General features: G+C 27.9%; 1 protein-coding gene across 6 annotated transcripts in view; it reads right to left on the minus strand.

Annotated features, from left to right (window-relative positions):
* Positions 1-17956, minus strand: part of LOC100164481 (inositol-trisphosphate 3-kinase homolog) — an 87357-nt gene that overhangs the window by 8322 nt on the left and 61079 nt on the right. The window contains exon 1 of one of the 6 annotated variants that reach the window (XM_001952289.5): positions 3337-3976. The exons of 4 other annotated variants lie outside the window; for them this stretch is intronic. In XM_001952289.5, coding sequence (XP_001952324.2) covers positions 3337-3450 — 114 coding nt within the window. In that variant the 5' untranslated portion in view covers positions 3451-3976. Of the gene's footprint in view, positions 1-2845; positions 3256-3336; positions 3977-17956 lie in introns of those variants that run through there. One more of the 6 variants, XM_008183750.3, reaches the window with a different exon arrangement.

Genomic DNA, 17956 nt, shown 5'->3' on the forward strand with positions numbered 1-17956 from the left:
CAGATAGTATTAAAATACTACTTATATATTACTATTAAATATGAACATATTTCTATAATTACCTAATAATTTATATATATATTTAATTGCAATTTGCAGAATTTAGTTGATAAAATTACAAAATATATTTTTAATATAAAAATAAGTTTTAAGATATTTGGGTATATTAAACATTAAATTAGCATCTAAATTACTAAAAGTACCTAATGCAAACAGGAAAAAGAAAATTAGCCTTTGCTTGTAGCGTATATAATATTATATAGGTACCTACTATTTACCTCGAAAACATAATATGTATCTAGATAAGTTGGGCTCTGATGACGTAAAAATCGTTGTGGCTCTGTTAAATATTAGGTAAGTACCTATATATTTGTATTCAGTTTTATCATTTATTAGGAAATGCCATTCATTTGTGACAGTTATTATTATTTGTGATTATCTATGGTAATTTCCAACATCCTATTGTATTATTGAGTCATGCCGCATAATGGTCACATAAAAGTTAAAATAATAAAACAATTAAAATCTGTTTTAAAACAAATACAAGTCTATACAAATACAAACTGTTCTTTTTCGTGCGAATATTATAGATGAGTACCTAGTACCTACTAAGGTTACATTTTGATTGCTGTAATATTCCGTTTGTGTTAATAGGTACATTATTCTTCGTACCACTGTGCCAGTTATGATACCAAAATTTAAGATTGTCGATACAGAATATTATACTGTGGTACAAATTAAAATTGTTATGACACTGCATTGTACAGTTATAAATTATAATTAACTCATGTTACATAATAATATACATTATAAACCAATGACCATAAACGATGGTATGAATGCACATGATTTGAATAATTTAAGCCTTTATGGCTTTATAGTTTATATAATACAGCATTACCTTTTTTCTAACTCTTTAAGAACACGCGAAAGTTACTTTTTTCAGCATACAAACGAGTAACGAAGTACAAATTTATTATACCAGTTAAAAATGTAAAACATAATAAATTAAAAATAAATATCCATATACGTAGATGTTGATGATATACATATTATTATAATTAATATAAACTGTTATTACGAAATTATAAGACAATAATACTTAGGAACGTATCAGGATCGATTACACAACATTCGAATTTGTAGCTTGTTAAATAGGTACCTATACTTATAAGTGAGTTATATTTATCATTTATTAGAATGATTTTATAATAGAATCATAGATTTATGATTATTAAACCAAATATTTTAATAATAAATTTATGATCTACATTAATGTACTCGTTAGAATTTAAGAAATAATATAGCTCAATTTAAGTATATTATAAGTTAAATAGTTGCTATCATAATAAGGTATAAGTTGGAAATATATTATTATATCGTAACTAAGGGTGGATTTCCGGTATGCATATGAATTTATGTCTTATAATATCATAAAGACTACCTTCCTATAAGATGATTAACACAAATATTAATGAAATCATAAATTGAAATATAAAGAATACATTGTGTCATGTAGATTAAAAATAGGTACTGAATATGATTTTATAATACATTTAATAATGCGAGATTCGTGACAAATTAAAACGGGAGATTAAGGGTTGTAGTTCTATCGGTCGGTAATTCAATATAAAACCACATATATAGTCCAAAAAGTTCCAATAGGACGATATAATAAATTCTCAACCGAAAAACCGAAAGTGGTACAAGCGATTTACGAAAGAGTCAAATTATGTATTATGTATAAGTACAATGTACATAATATAAATTGGTACCTAAAGCGTTTATTAACATATTATAAAAAAATATAAGTAACAGTCAAGGTTTTCGTCATCTGACGAGTCTATTGTTTTACTAAAAACAAGTAGAAAAAAAAGTTTAAATACAAACGTATACTTTATTATTCCAGTTTAAAATCTAACGGCGGTCTCGGGTCGACGAGTCCTTGTAAAGACGTGCAGCTGCGATCAACACCGTTGGGAGTACCTACATCGGAGAAATGGCTATTACATATTATTATAAATTATAATAGATACGTAGGTATCATACGATTGAAATTCAAGGGAACACCCAACGACGAAACGGATGGGAAATCGATACACGCGCGTCGCTGACATCACTGTCTCGACCGGATGTGTTTATTTTAAGCAACGGACCTGGGTCAAAATTCCAAATTGTGTACTTTGAAATCAGTGAGGCCCCATAGACGTGTGTTTCTGTCTTGTCTTGCTGTACACGCGGTGATCGCGAGAGAAACGAAGATACGCACAGTGATGGAAACACTTTTGAACGCGTTAACACTTTTGTTCGACAAACGGACAAAATATAATATTACATTATATACATTCTTTTGATAATTATTGTAAGTACATAGTATCTGAACGGATGTACTACCCGGACCACGTTTACATGTATCTAAAAACATCAGAAATTTACGATGAAAAAAATTGCACGCGTAATAATAAATTGCAGAGAAAACAACCAAATAATCGTATCATTGTGTAAATTTCTAGTTTATAAATACAGTTTTAGTATAGGTACATATAATATATTATACATGTATATTTATTTAAAAAACTTGCGAATATGATTAAATTAACGTACACCCAGTCTATATTATCAGATTAGCGCGTGGTGTTATGCAAGAACCAAGGCTAAAATGTGTATAATTTATATTATACTCTATACTCATATTATAATAATCTAAAGGCGGTTGTTTTATAATGCATAGTTTTTTTAATGAACATTATTTAGGGCACGTCGGTTTAGCGGTTTGTGCCGAAATAACTGTCAAAACATCGGTCAGCATTATTTTAATTTAAGTAAACGTCACAATGTCACATACCTGTTGAACAAGGCTGCCCATCGCTGCAAAGTCAGGGGATTCGTGCAGTCGTGCGTACATAGATACTTATCAGTTATTTTAATTTTAAAGGCACGTGGGAATACTAATATGTATAATATTTTATATTATTATAGTATACACACTCTGCGCCTGTTTGATTTGCACTACTGCGGTTGTGCTACAACGCCAATATAATACAATACAATAAATGTATTACAATATTATACAACAGAGCTTGGGTACAGCAGCGATGGGAAGGGGTGTTTAAAAATAAAGCATTTTTGGGTATTTACCGCGATAATATTTTACTTGCGCGCAATCGTGTATTAATAATATTATAATATTAATTAATTAATAATAATCGTTCGCACATCACGACTGCTGCAGTTGTATCACGCACCCAGAATAAATAATAATAACGTGCAACTCAACGGATTTACAAACGGATTATCAATTATCATAATAATAATAATGAAATCACGTCAACTCACTTTGCCGGACATAAGTTTTTCTAACTGTCCGATGGCTTTGGAGACGACGGTGAACGAGTCGAAAAACGATTGTCGGCCGGCCACAGGGCACACGGTCATGTCGCTCATTCTCATATTATATTTCTACGTTTGAATAATTTTGTCTTTACAACGCGACGGCGGCGCTAACGTAGAAAACGCGACACAATTTCGCATCAGCGGCAACAATCGGAAAAAATAATATTATATTATTATGTTATACCGGAACGTGTTTTCGAACTATACACGGTTATCGCGCGACGAACAAACACTCGACACTCGGGGGGTTGGAGGACGTGATGGATCGAGGGAAAAACGATCGTTATTATTAAAACTGTTAAGACCGCGATGATAACGCACTGCAGCAGCTGATGATCGAAGTGAACGATGCCGGTTGTACCGCAAGTGCAAATATGTTTCGATAATACGCGTGATGACCACAATTTATTTATTATGCCAAAAAAAAAAACAATAATATTGTAAAAAACACAAAAAACTGGCGGGAACGTGTCGTCGACGGACCGTGTTCGTGGCGGACGCGTACGGGAATGCCGAATGAAGACCCAAAACCCAATCCAATAGTATAGTGGCAGACTTCGTGAATCGTGTCCACCAACGCCGCCGCAGTGCCGCACACGCACGCGTGTAAAGGTGAAAATACGAACGATCGCCTGGTGTGGGGCGAACTGTTCGCTGTGGTTTCCCCCTCCCCGAAAACGACTGCAAACGACTACCATATTATTATTGTACATGTACAGTATACATAAATATATATATACTCATTACTACTGCCTCATTTTAGGTCATCTAAAAAAAGCGTGCGCACAGTAGCGGAATATTTATATCAGCCATCAATATTATTATTAAGGACATGCTATATGGTTATAACTTATTAGTATATAACATATATTATATTGATATTGATATGTTTAGTTCATAAAATGTAGCTACTACTATTGTTGGCTGTTGTACTACCTGTTGTTTATAAAAATGTGCCGTCGTTTGTTATTGTTTTTTGCTGCCGTAATATTTTTTATGATTTTTGAAAGTAACGAATATTTTGTGCCAGACAAGTACCGTATTATATAATTTATGTGTGTCTGTCTTGATGAAGTGTGATAATATGTAGAAATCCCGAATAAAAATTTAGCTATTCTATTTTAATGTTACACATAATGACTTATACGCAATATTGTAAAAATAAATATCAGCTAACTTCAATGGCGCCATTTCAGTTTTTGAGAGAGGGGGACAACATTTTTGACCGGCCCAAAATAAAACTGAAAAAAAGCTCGCTAATATTTACATTACATGACATTACAATATTGCATTTTTATCTCAAATACCCTCCTTACACATAATTGTATACTTACTAGTTAGTATCAAAGGTTTATATCATAAGCATTCAGGTAAGTAACCCATTTAGAGAGATAACAATAACTAAATAATTAATACATATATGTAGAGGTTACTTAAATTATATTACCTATTAGCTACTATATAAAGGCCCAAAATTAGCCCATACCCGGCCCAACAGCGGCCCGCTAATGACAAGGGGGAGGGGGACAAATGCCCCCCCCCAAATGACGCCACTGGTTAACTTTAAACGAATAATTGAATAAAAGTAATTGGTAACTAGTTCGCATTTTAATGTGGCAAAAGTAAATAATTCCCGTCATTTACAACAGTTTGTAAGCCATTTTAAAGTTAGAACTTAAAAGTCCATTACATTTTTGGTTTTAACACTTAAGGCTTGCAAATGTAATTCAGGTTTCACATAAGTTTTTTTAGCAGGAATTAAAAAAAAAAACGACCATTCCTAGATTGCCCATAATTTTTTTTTTTGTTATGATTTTACGAATAAATCTTTAGAGATTAATTTAATGCATACTACTCGATTAATTATTAATATTATAACTACTTAAAAATATCATATCATTAGAACTTCTAAATAATCCTATAACGATTCAATACCATCAATTAAAACAATATTAAATCTAAATTGAACATAATAGATGAGCGTATTATGCCATAAGAATTAAACGATAAAAAAACTTAAGTAGTTATTAAATAATATAAAGTATTAAAAAATTAAAATAAAAAATACCGGACTCATATAGATTGTATGATGACAGTTGAGTATTTATCTCACTTTACTAAACTCGGGGAAAGTGTTGGGTATCGTGTATATTTTTAATTTGTATACATATTTAATAATAATGAAATTAGACAAATAAAAATAATATGATAGATTTTTAGGCTTGAGCCAACCAACAATTATTGTAATAATAGAAAAGGTTTGATCACGTTTTAATGAAATAGACGTAATATTAGCAGTAATATGCATAGGTAATGACATAATATAATTTTTCAAGGCTATACACTTTTTATTATTGCAAGGTTGTAATTAAAACAATAATTAAAATAATAAATTATTTTTTTCAATTGTCATGATCAGTTAGGCGACATAAGTATCAATTTCTTTTTTTAAAGATTTCATTGAAAACAAATTAAATTATAGTTTTAAAATGATAATAACAATAAAAATGTATACATCTTAAATAAGACCTGACATAAACAAATACAATATATATAGGCTAGTTTACTAGACAATTTGGTGTAAAAATAAAATAATAATCGAAGTTTGAAATTCGAACATTATTAATTTAATAATATCATACCCATATGGTCTTTATGTGGGATAAATTAGTTTAATTTTAATAGTATATTAAATAAATAGTTATATTTTAATAGTACACTCTGATAGAACACTATACGTGCGATACCTATATACATAAAATACAATCAATATTGCTCTCAATAGTCAATTGTATACAAAATACAGATCAAAGAATAAAATTCCACACAGTTTAGTAAGACTACAAGATGATATCAATACACAATTCATAGTATATAAGTAGATCATAAGTAGATCAAGCGCAACAAGATAAACATTTTTGAAGGGGGCTAAGATTATGTGTTTAATTTTATGATCAAAAACGCGTATGAGGTAGTATAATATTTGATAAAGATTTTTCAAGAACCTTTTGAGTGTTTCGAGTGGCTTAGCGTGGTCCAGCCCGCTGCCCTCAGTATTCTTTTTGCCCCCCCCCCCCTTAACTTAAAGACATAATATTATGTATTATTATTAATATAATATATTATATTATGTAGTAAATATATTTAATAATTTTAAAGTGTTTATGTCTTATCATAATATATAAAAAAAACAATTAGTTACATTAATTATTGAAATTCCAAATTTTAAACAAATTTAAGTATAAAATACAATATTATTAAAAATATTATTTTTTTTGTTTGTATAAATGTGTAAATTGATACGCCGACTACAAAAGGTTGGACCTCTGGCTTAGCCCATAAAGCCCACCCTTTTTACAGTTGGGAGAATGAAAAGTGGCCGCTGGTGATATGTTAGCAACATTTTTTTTCTTCGGAAAGCAGGGATACTAAAAATCATACACATCATTCTATAATACATTTGTATTTGGTAAATACTATATAGGTAATTATATCTAAATCTAATATTTCAAAATGGGCGCTCTGCGAAACCATCACAGAAATTCACCACCAGAAGTGTGCCCATCAGCGGCCACTTTTCATTCTCCCGACAATAGTTATCATATTTATTTGTAACTATGAAATCAAGTTTATATTTATCGGATAAATAATTAAATCATTCTATTTGTTATAAATCGACCATATATATTATTTTGTTTACAAGATGTAATATTTGTACCTACATCATAAAATAAAAAAATAAAAACAAACACCTATTTAATTAGCGAAGACGAATATATTTTTATACTTTAAAATATCTTAATACTTTTAAAATTAAATGCTAGCCATATTAATTGTGTTATAACTTATAAGTACTGTATTTTAAATACCTATTAAATAGCTTTTATTAATTAATAATTGTTTATCATTAAAAACAAATTATTAACTAATTAGGTGGATAGTATATTTTTTTAAATACCCTATGATAATTAAAACTACAAAAGTTTATTTAGGAAATTTTAGAAATATAATATAATATATTGGTGTATAATGTATATTATATTAATAATATTTGGTATTTTATGAGTTTATGGACTCTTGAGTTTTCGCTGATAAGTGATTCGATTATTTATATTTTAAAGCTTTACTTGTCTAATAAAGTTTATTTATTACATATATGTCGTTAAAAATTATGGACTTTATACAGAATTACAGCGACTAAACTATAAATAGTTTTTTGGAAATAATTGCATTATTATAATTTATAGCCGATTTCCTTAAGCCGTTAAAAGTTAAAATATGCTAAAGTATTAAATAATTTTCGAAACGCCCAAGAAAAAAAACGTTGATGAGATGCATTCGTGTAATTTGATTAAAATAATACAAGTTACTCATTTGGTAAATTTAGCTTCAATCGCCTTTTATTTTAGAATGCAGTCTCAACTATATGAAGCACTGAAGCATATAGCCGTATTTTTAGTACCTACGTACAAAATAATAAATTGGAAAAAAACAAATTAGTAGGCAAATAATATTTCTAAATAATAAAGTCTCTGGTACAAGTTCCTTTAATACCTGTGGTGAGCAGTATGGACGAGACTGCATGTTTATACAGAGTGTACACTGTACCAGTGGCGTAATCATAATTTGTGAATAGGGGGTGGGGGGAGGCAAAGCAAAAAAAAATCAGTAACCCGATAAACGTAAAAAAATAAGAATAAAAATTATAACATAAATATTATCAATGTGAAACCAATTAAAAAGAGCACCTCTATATGGAAATTTTTCAACAATATACCTAGGTACTGATTATGTATAAATACTAACGCCGAAACACGTTCAAAAATATATTTTTACATTGAAATTGGCAGAACGATTGGGAACACATTTTTTTCAGACACCTAAAATGACTGCAACGTTTGGTTACATCATATTTTTAAAATAATACCACATTTGAGCACCAATAAACGTTTAGGTACATATTTTTTCCTATTTTATTTTTTAGAGTCTATAAGCATAACCCAAGAGACACCAAGGGGAGGTTGGCTCATAATTGTTTCCCAATTTTTTTTTTTGTAATTAATTAAAAATTTTTTTTTGTATCACATAATATTATATTAAATCATAGGGTCATTACAAAAATACTAAATCTACTTAATTCAAAAATCGTATTTTCTTTTATTTACTGCTTTCTTATTTAGTATAAAATTTTATTTTTTTCCTATATACGTGAACCGCGATAAATACTTCCTAATATTATTGTCAAGTTTAATATTCATTCATTTTTGATTTAAATATATTCATGTTATGTTATAGTAACGTTTAGTTGGTACAACAAAAAATGTTGTGCTCGTCTTTGATTATTATAAATTCACCATTTAAAATTATCAATTATTATAATGCACTTTTTACTTTTACACTTTTAGATTCTGAGCGGAGCGAGGAAGCTAGTGGTTTTTTTTTATCCTTTATACAACATTTTTACAAGGAGTGCTTCGATTTCAACATATATTGTGTGTAACAGAAAGAACTGACCAAAAAAAAAAAAATTTATGCTACTTAAACTTATGACAAAAATTGATAAAATTATAGGATTAGTAAATAGTTTTAGAAATATTCTCATGTTAGCAAATTTCCAAAAATAATATTTTTAAAAAAGTTATAGCGTTCCAAATTAATTTAATCAAAAAAATACTGAAATTTAAAAAAATTCTAAAAAATAAACTACTCGATTTAGATAAATGTGTTTACCATCCAAATAGTTCTTATAATCAAATTCGCAAATTGGCTATTTTTAATTTATTCAAAAAAATTTAAATCAAATTTAAAATTTTTCATTTTTGGTATTAAAAAATAAAAATAATTTTTTTTTTATTACACGTGTAGCGCAAGTGGCTATAAATTATGTATCAAAAAAAAAAATTTTAAATATTGATTAAAACAAAAGTTCTATCTGTTACACCCTGTATAGTACCTTATATTTTAACAAATCGGATCAAAGTGGTACTTTAGGAGGTCATTTTTAAATTTTCTCAATAGTTATTTTTTAGCCACGGGAAAAACCACTAACAAATTACGAAAAACCGCTAAAAACCGGATTTCCATTTCTAACGCTTTGTTCATCACCATAGAAACGAATAAAAAATAATAATATTATAATATCAATTCATCTTTCAGGCTATAATAAATACTAACAATATAAAAAATCTAGACCGTCTTCGCTTAGAATCGTTTTTCTTATACAATAATATTATATCATTGAATTCAAATTTAATACCATCCATTACAGTAATGGACACTTGTACACTTGTAACCTACTGTACAGCAGACCGACATCCACTTACCACTTTTTTTAATTACGAACTTCATTTGTAGTATTTATATTTTTGTATTAATAATATAATATTATGAATATTATATTATATTGAATAAATATAATATAATTAATTAACTAGAGTCACACAATTTTGAATAATCATTGAACAAATATTGCATAAATGACAAATTGGATTCACTTTAATTTTTCAATACATTTTTTATTTACATATCATTATTTATAATTATTACACATGACGTAATAGCTCATAACACGAATGAACAAATAGTGTCTTATTTTCCTATTATTTCCATAATGAAATATTTCGGATTCCTATACGGTATAAATTTATAATTAATATATTTTATTGAGTAATTATTTCAGTAATATGTGTTTTGTTTTAATTTTAATAATTATTATAATGTGACTATTCGTTATAAATATATTAAAAAACTTAAAAGTTAAAACCGTTATCCATAGTAATTGTTTTTATCAGCATTCAGTGTTTAAAGTTTATACTATAACTACCTATAGCTCGTGAAATGTATCGTATTAATTTAACGAAATACGACACCACGGCGTTGAAAATATTTATTTTGATAGTAAATAATATTTAGATGAGGAATTTTGTGTTTCAGAGTAGAAATTTTATAAACTCATGTATAAATTATGAACACTATATTATATACTATAAAACCTAGCTTCGCTAGAATGTGATAATTTAACAATGCACTTAATACTATAATAAAGTACACACGAGTTGTACGAAGTCAGCCTTAAGCCTTTATGTATGACGTACGATATATTTTTAACAAAACATAAATAATTATAAAAAAATATTATAATTAGCTTAAATAATAGAAAGACAGGAAGTATAGCGAACTAATTAAGCAGACATAAACTGATAATGTTTCAAAAAAAGTTTATCTTTTTTTAAGCATCTACCATTTTTGACTGTTTGTAGATATATATTTTATTCAGTATACAGATTTGATAAAGTTAATAACTATATATTATGTTGACCTACAAACAAACAACTAAATATTTATACTTGGCACTTGTCAGCAGTTGGCACACAACGGTACTATAAAAAAAGCGCAAATTGTTTGAAAATTTGAAAACTTTAGGCATAATCTCACATGAAAAACGATTCTCAGAAGCTATAGAGTTATATCGGATGACTAATGAGAGTATAACATAATGACTAATAAATAATTAGATAATGAGCAATATTTTAAGTATTTTAAATAACTAAGCACCTGTTTTAAGTTCACGAACTCGTTATTCATGTAACAAAGGGCCATGTTCATTATTTTTTTGTCTATTATTTTTTTTTACCTATCCTTTACGTATGATTTGACGATAAAAATAACCAATGCCTATAAATTACTCGTGTTTTAATTTTTTTTTGAAAGATTTAAAAGTCAATTAATAATGGGCCTAGTCTTATAGTTTATTATATTTACACTCTGGGAAACCACCTGAGAAAATAGAAGAATGACCTTATCAGAGTAACGCTTTATAGATAATATTTTTGATATACTTCTGATATATAATAATAAATATATTAGCAATAATTATTGTGGTACAATGTTTTTGAGGTTTTATAATATTTGTCCCAAGTATACTACGATTCTTCACTGATCGAATCTGCTTCCTGCAAACACCACTCAATAACGCGAGCGATTACAACATACCACTTCCACCCCAGAGTACCATCGCACTTAGTCGCCACCAACGTCATAATATTGTTATCAAGTCGATTGAAAGTCGTATTATATAGTCGTATAGTACTTAGAATCGTGTTCCTTGGGTTCATACATTTTACGTTATTATTACGCGTTTAGGTGCAGCGTGAACGGGTAATTGTTATTCTCGAATGTCATCGATATGGTAACGAGATCGGTATTTATGCGGTGTCGACCATAAACAATATGATACACAGAATATGTCTGTCGTCAGTCGTATATAATATTATAATATAATGACAAATGAACAGTAATTTATTATTCTAGTACCCCAGCTCGCCCATACAAAATGCATCATCATTTGACTCACAATAATTTGTTTGCAACAATAGTTATATTATTATAGGATTTGTCGGTCGCAAGTACACCGAAAACTATGTACTCCATTATACATAATATTATATATCCATTATATAATACATCGAAATATCGTCGTAAAGTCGTCTAGCTTATGTTCAATTATTACTCTTCACACTTCACCACCCATGAACCTATGACACTCCGACACGCCAGTCGCATGGTACATTATATAATTGTACAAACTTATTATTATACCTAGGTATAATATAATATTATATTATGTCACATTGCGCTGTTCAAACACAATATAGGCAATAAGTATAAATTAGCTTATATACACGTGCGTTTCGATGTTATGACCTCCTTCTTAAACAGACTTTGTTTTCTTATGTACATATTATTATATTGAAGAGTACAGGTCCAACTAACCAGATATCGGAAACGTGCGCGACGGAGAATGCCCGCGAAAACAAAGTGAAAACTACTATTTTTTTTTTTTTATTAAAGAAATACTCTAAAAGATAGCCCATTTTACGACGACAACATCAATCATCATTCATCATTATACATATTACATTATATTATAATGACATAATATCAATACCTGCATTGACGCATATTAGATATTATTGTTACTATAATATTATATTATTATCTCGAAAAAATACGCTATTTGTAGAGTAGGCATAGTCCTGCTGCAGACAAGGAGTGTTGTCGCACGCATTGACGTCATAGATGATTTTAATAATCTACTTGTATAGTTGTATAATATATTCTCTTACTGTAACATCAATCGAGTGGACTCTACGTATACAAAGGATTAAAACTGAACAATAGCCTGCAGGTATAATACATTTATACATTTATATGGTATAATATTATATGCATTGTAATTTATAACCTATATAGGTAAGGTTACCTGGTTACATTTTTCTTTATACGAATTGTACGCCAAGGCAGGTTGAACTTGATACGTTTTTTTAATTTAATTTATGTAGAAAGAATTGTAGATTGCAAAATCTTTATATATTTTGTTAAAAATATACAGTTTATACTGTTCTTAAATAAAGGTTAAATAAAAAAGAAAAAAAATAATAACTATGAAACGCATACTAAAATTCTAACCATGAGATTATTCTAACCAAAGTTTGAAATAATCATTTATGAGGTTGTAGGTATTAAAAACACAATCGGAGGGAATAAGTACCTAAACAATATTAATTATTACAATTATCAAACCACCATAGCGTCGATATCTTCCAAACTCACTATCGTGTTACTATTATCCTTCGTAACCATACAAAAAGTAACTAAAAAACCATTTGTTCGAATTTTGATTTTTATACGTCAACATTTTCATAAAAAATATCTGCTAAATAATTTCATTAGAAAAGGGGGGGGGGGTTCTCATTTAAAAAACAGAATTGTATATCTCCATTCTCCACTGCAGGACACTCCTTAAGTAGGTAATTCAAAAATCCTTAAGAATTTTAAAATACAGTCTTTAAGTATAAATGAAAATTCCAAAAATCAGATTGTCAATAATTGCATTATTGAAGAAAAGAGGGGGTGAGCATTCTTGGTGAATTACGCGCTGCAAATATATCATATTCATATAAACATCAACATAATATCAGCCTTGAATTATACATATTTTGAATCGTTACCGAAAGTCAAATATGCAGAGCTGTTGATACTTCATTCGCACAAATACATTTAACTATATCCCGCTCATTATAGTCAAAACAGTTTTATTGGTGAAACAATATTATTTGTACTTGTATAAGTAAGTCGGTTTAGATATAATAGATTTATAAAAACCAAGTTAATCTTTAATTTGTTTTTAAGGCCGTATACCTACTCGTATATCTATCATATTATCGTGGAACTGAAATATTATTAAGTATCTCATTATTGTGAAATGTGAATAATTATTTTAGTTTTTACGTATGGATTTTATACTAATTTGTATGGTTTTAAATTATTATCTACGATTTTAGAGTTTATACTCCTTACAAATATGTATCAGTAATTCAATATCATAACAGAAACTTTGAAAATAATGACTTATAGTTTCTCGTTTTGACGTTATCCAACTTATTTTATTGGTATAATATAATATTAATTAACCGTGCGTGATCATTTCCATTGTGTAATCCTTAATAATACAATCAATCAATTTCTGTATTTTGAAATTTTTATACTTATTTAAAATGGCCACATTTTTGAATAATTGGATTTTTATACCATGTAGCAATAACACTTAGTTTTTTTAAATGAGAACTACATTTTTTGCTGTAAATTTTGAAGCAGAATATTTTTTTGAACATTTTAATGAATCTGAATCAAAATTCAAATGCGTAGCTGGTAGTTAAGTTAGTAAGAGTTAAAGTTTAAATACCTTCTAATGATAATAGTCTTTAATAATCCTTTAACACATAAAATATATGTCATATTTAGATACCATTTACTATATATACTCATACAGATTTTATGAATATTATAAAATGTTAATAGATAAATATTAATTACTATAATTTGCAAATTAAAATAGCCTATAGCCCCCATATCTTCAGAATTGATCATGGGCGATTAGCCTTAGTGGTAATTTCATTAAGTTTAATAACATAAACCACTCGGTCACATTTAAAATTAACTATATAGGTATATATTAATTTATTGTAAAAAGTGATGGTACTTTTTTGAAAAAATATGTTGTTTATCACCACAGTCCTTAAATATTATTATAAATCTGAGTAATTTAAAATATGATCTTTAAGTAGGTATAGTCGTATAGATCCTTCAAAATTCCATAGATCAGAATTTTAATAACATGCATAATTTAAGTGCAGAATGCTTGAAATGGTGGGTGAGCATGTTTTGTTATTCTGTATATTATCCGTATATTATTTTTTTTAAAACAAATAAACATCGTAAGTAATTACTATGTTTTAAATATGAGCCTCATCACCGAAATGGCAAAATATAAGTTTGAAATAATGTAATGAATGACCATAAAAGTATACCTAATGATAAAAATATCGAATAATACACCGCGAAGTATTGAGCATCATTAGAATCAATATTATATACGTTTTCAGTTTGTTAATGTATAATATACTAATATGTACATATACGTATTAAGTTTATTATTTTTTGGGAAAACAGTCTAGTAAATTAATTACTAATTAATTGTATTCGAATAAACATATATATCATATATTATACACTTCAAAAAATGTTTTTGACTTGTCGATCACAACGAGTCAGTGAATAAGGTTATTGTGGTTACGACGGTATAAAATTGATATAAGAGATATTTTACGAAGGTCTCGTGACTAGTTCATATCATTATGGTTCAATACTCATGTATTGATAAAAGTTCTTGACATTCATAACACGGTTATAATGTTTATATAGATCAAACACATCTTCTACTCCAGTCATATATTTTACATCATTTACGACATTCCATTTTAACGTTTGTATACACGAACATTAAAATTTTCTAAAAATATATAGGTATACAAAAACGAGCAACGACAACATTTCATCATACAATTGTTTATCAAGATTAATTGTATACTTTGTATTAACAATATTTTAGTACCTATTATGTTTCCACATATATAAAGAACGCATTAAATATCATAAACATTTTTGGATTAAGCATTTCAATATTGAAGTGGTTTGTTCTTGTTGGTATACTTACACCTATATATTATGATGATATTTACGTTCTTAATAATAATAATAATAATAATAATAATAATAATATTTTGCAATGTTAAAATAAACTACGTATTATTTTTTAAATATGTATTGCTCTATATATGAATAGAAATTGAACAGAAATTAGCCTAGAAAAGCCACAACGGATTGTGAAGAGCTATACCTATAACGTTAACCATATAATTCGTTAAACAATTTCATAACCTAATGGTAGTTTAATAAACTCGTACTTTATGGGTAGACATTATTTTAGAAAAATGTACAAAATAATAATTATGCTGTGTATATCTACTGCACCAAGGGTTTGTTTTATCGTACAAATAAAACGAATGACGCAACATTTAAAATATTTAAGTAAAGTACCATTATGATACACTTAAATATATATATATATATATATTTATATCATAAAAATGCTAGAAAATATTGTAATAGTCGAAATTGAAATCATTTCCAATGATACATGCTAATTAATGTGTATCTAAAAATAGCAGTATAATATTGTATATTTGATCAGAGCATGAACGAACGTCCGTTGTGAATTTATAATAATTAATATGAATTTATAATGATAATTATGTGTAGAGGTCAAAAGGTAATACAAACACGTTTATAGATTAAAATTACTTTGCAAAAGCTTACGTAGCATAATCGTTTTAAAATAGTGACACGGTTTGTTTATAATATCCTAAATCTCCAGAATCCAATATTATCGTAAATATTTGACGTAAAAAAGTTCAACTGCCCAAATTTGTCTCGTCCGAAATCGGCACATTTGAATATACTCGAGTTAAAATTTGTTTTTCTAAATTTCCGTATTTGATATGATATATTATACTAAATATACTATTATGTATTAATAATTACAATAATATTATTGAAATACACGTATTATAATACATCGATGATTGCAATTTGCAGTACAGTGGAAATGTGTTTACTGTCTGATGTATATGAATTATGTATACAGTATACGATTTATATTATGGACAATATGAAATGAAAATCGGTAGATAAAACGGATTCAAATATATGAGCGGAATCGAGAATCAAATGAATCATTTATTTGCCCTGATTATGTGTTAAGAGCCAGGCGATCATTTTAGCCATTGCATAATATAATGACTGTGTCATTAAAGGAAAGCAAATGTACATACGTCACAAACGATAAGTCGATAACTATATTAAGTATGCATGTTTGCGTATAATATATTATTATGGGATAAGGCATAGTGATTTCCTATAATGATTATTCGAAGAAGGTTTTAGAGTTAATTTTGTGTATAGATAACATAAATAATATACGTTGGGAAAATGATTTAACTTAAATGTCTTTGATTGTCGGCGACCTATGACCAGTTAGATTCGTTAATTTAATTTTACAGAACCGCCTATTAATTCTTTGAAAATTAGTTTGTTAAAAAAATATAATAAAAAGTGACAAGATAATTTTGTACTCTTATACTGAATAAGCATGATGTATTATCAAACGTAATTCTAATGATTTATTATAGTTTTATGATTAAACAATAGAAAAATTTACGTAGTTCATTAGTTTTACAATTAAGTCTACATTTTTAAATATACGTTAGTCGATACTGTGATCTTTTTTGATTAACTTATAAAATGTATATTATGACTTTGTTTGTTTTAAAGGGATTCATCAATAATTACAATACTATACGCAAGTACCTAGTATAGTAGGTAAGATATACAACATAACTCAAATTAGAAAAATTACAGTAAGATATTAGATAACTTTTAAATTGAAAAGAATTAAAATCCCTTGATCTCGTACATCTTGAAATCGACTAAAATTGTAGTGGGTGAAGAACCCCTTATCTGCCAAACTATTCAATCCTCAAACAATTAATTACAATAAACGAGTTTATATTACTTTGTACGTACTTATGAGCGATCAAAGTAAATGTTTGAACAGTATAAACTTATTCATATAAAAATAATTTTAATCGTATAAAATTTATATTATTACATATTTTAGATTTTGAGCGGAGCAATATTCATTGATATTGATTTATATTGATTTATATATTGGTATTGATTTTTCAAAACTTTGGGGAGGAGGTGCTTATCACCCCCTCCCAAATAATGCCTATCTTTTGTAGATACCATTTATGCTATTATATTTAGAGCATCATGCGCTTAGACAAATTACCTTTTCACTTGCCAAATAAAAACAATGTGTTAGGGTGAGTTCCTTATACTGTGCAGTTAGAGCGAATATATGATACAACATAAAATATAAAAGATATTATATATCATATATACAATATAATATAATAATTATGGCACAAATATCAGTTTATCTAGAACATGGGAACCATGAACTTATTAAGGGGATTCGATACCGTGATTTTCTGTTTCCGTCTAACACACGCGTGACATAGTATTTTAGACGTGTTTTTTGCCAAACATACCAATTGATCTAATGAAGCGATAAGAATTCTGAAAACAGATTGAATTCGTC

This window comes from Acyrthosiphon pisum, chromosome A3, assembly GCF_005508785.2.
Source record: "Acyrthosiphon pisum isolate AL4f chromosome A3, pea_aphid_22Mar2018_4r6ur, whole genome shotgun sequence".
In the NCBI taxonomy this organism is placed as follows: domain Eukaryota; kingdom Metazoa; phylum Arthropoda; class Insecta; order Hemiptera; family Aphididae; genus Acyrthosiphon; species Acyrthosiphon pisum.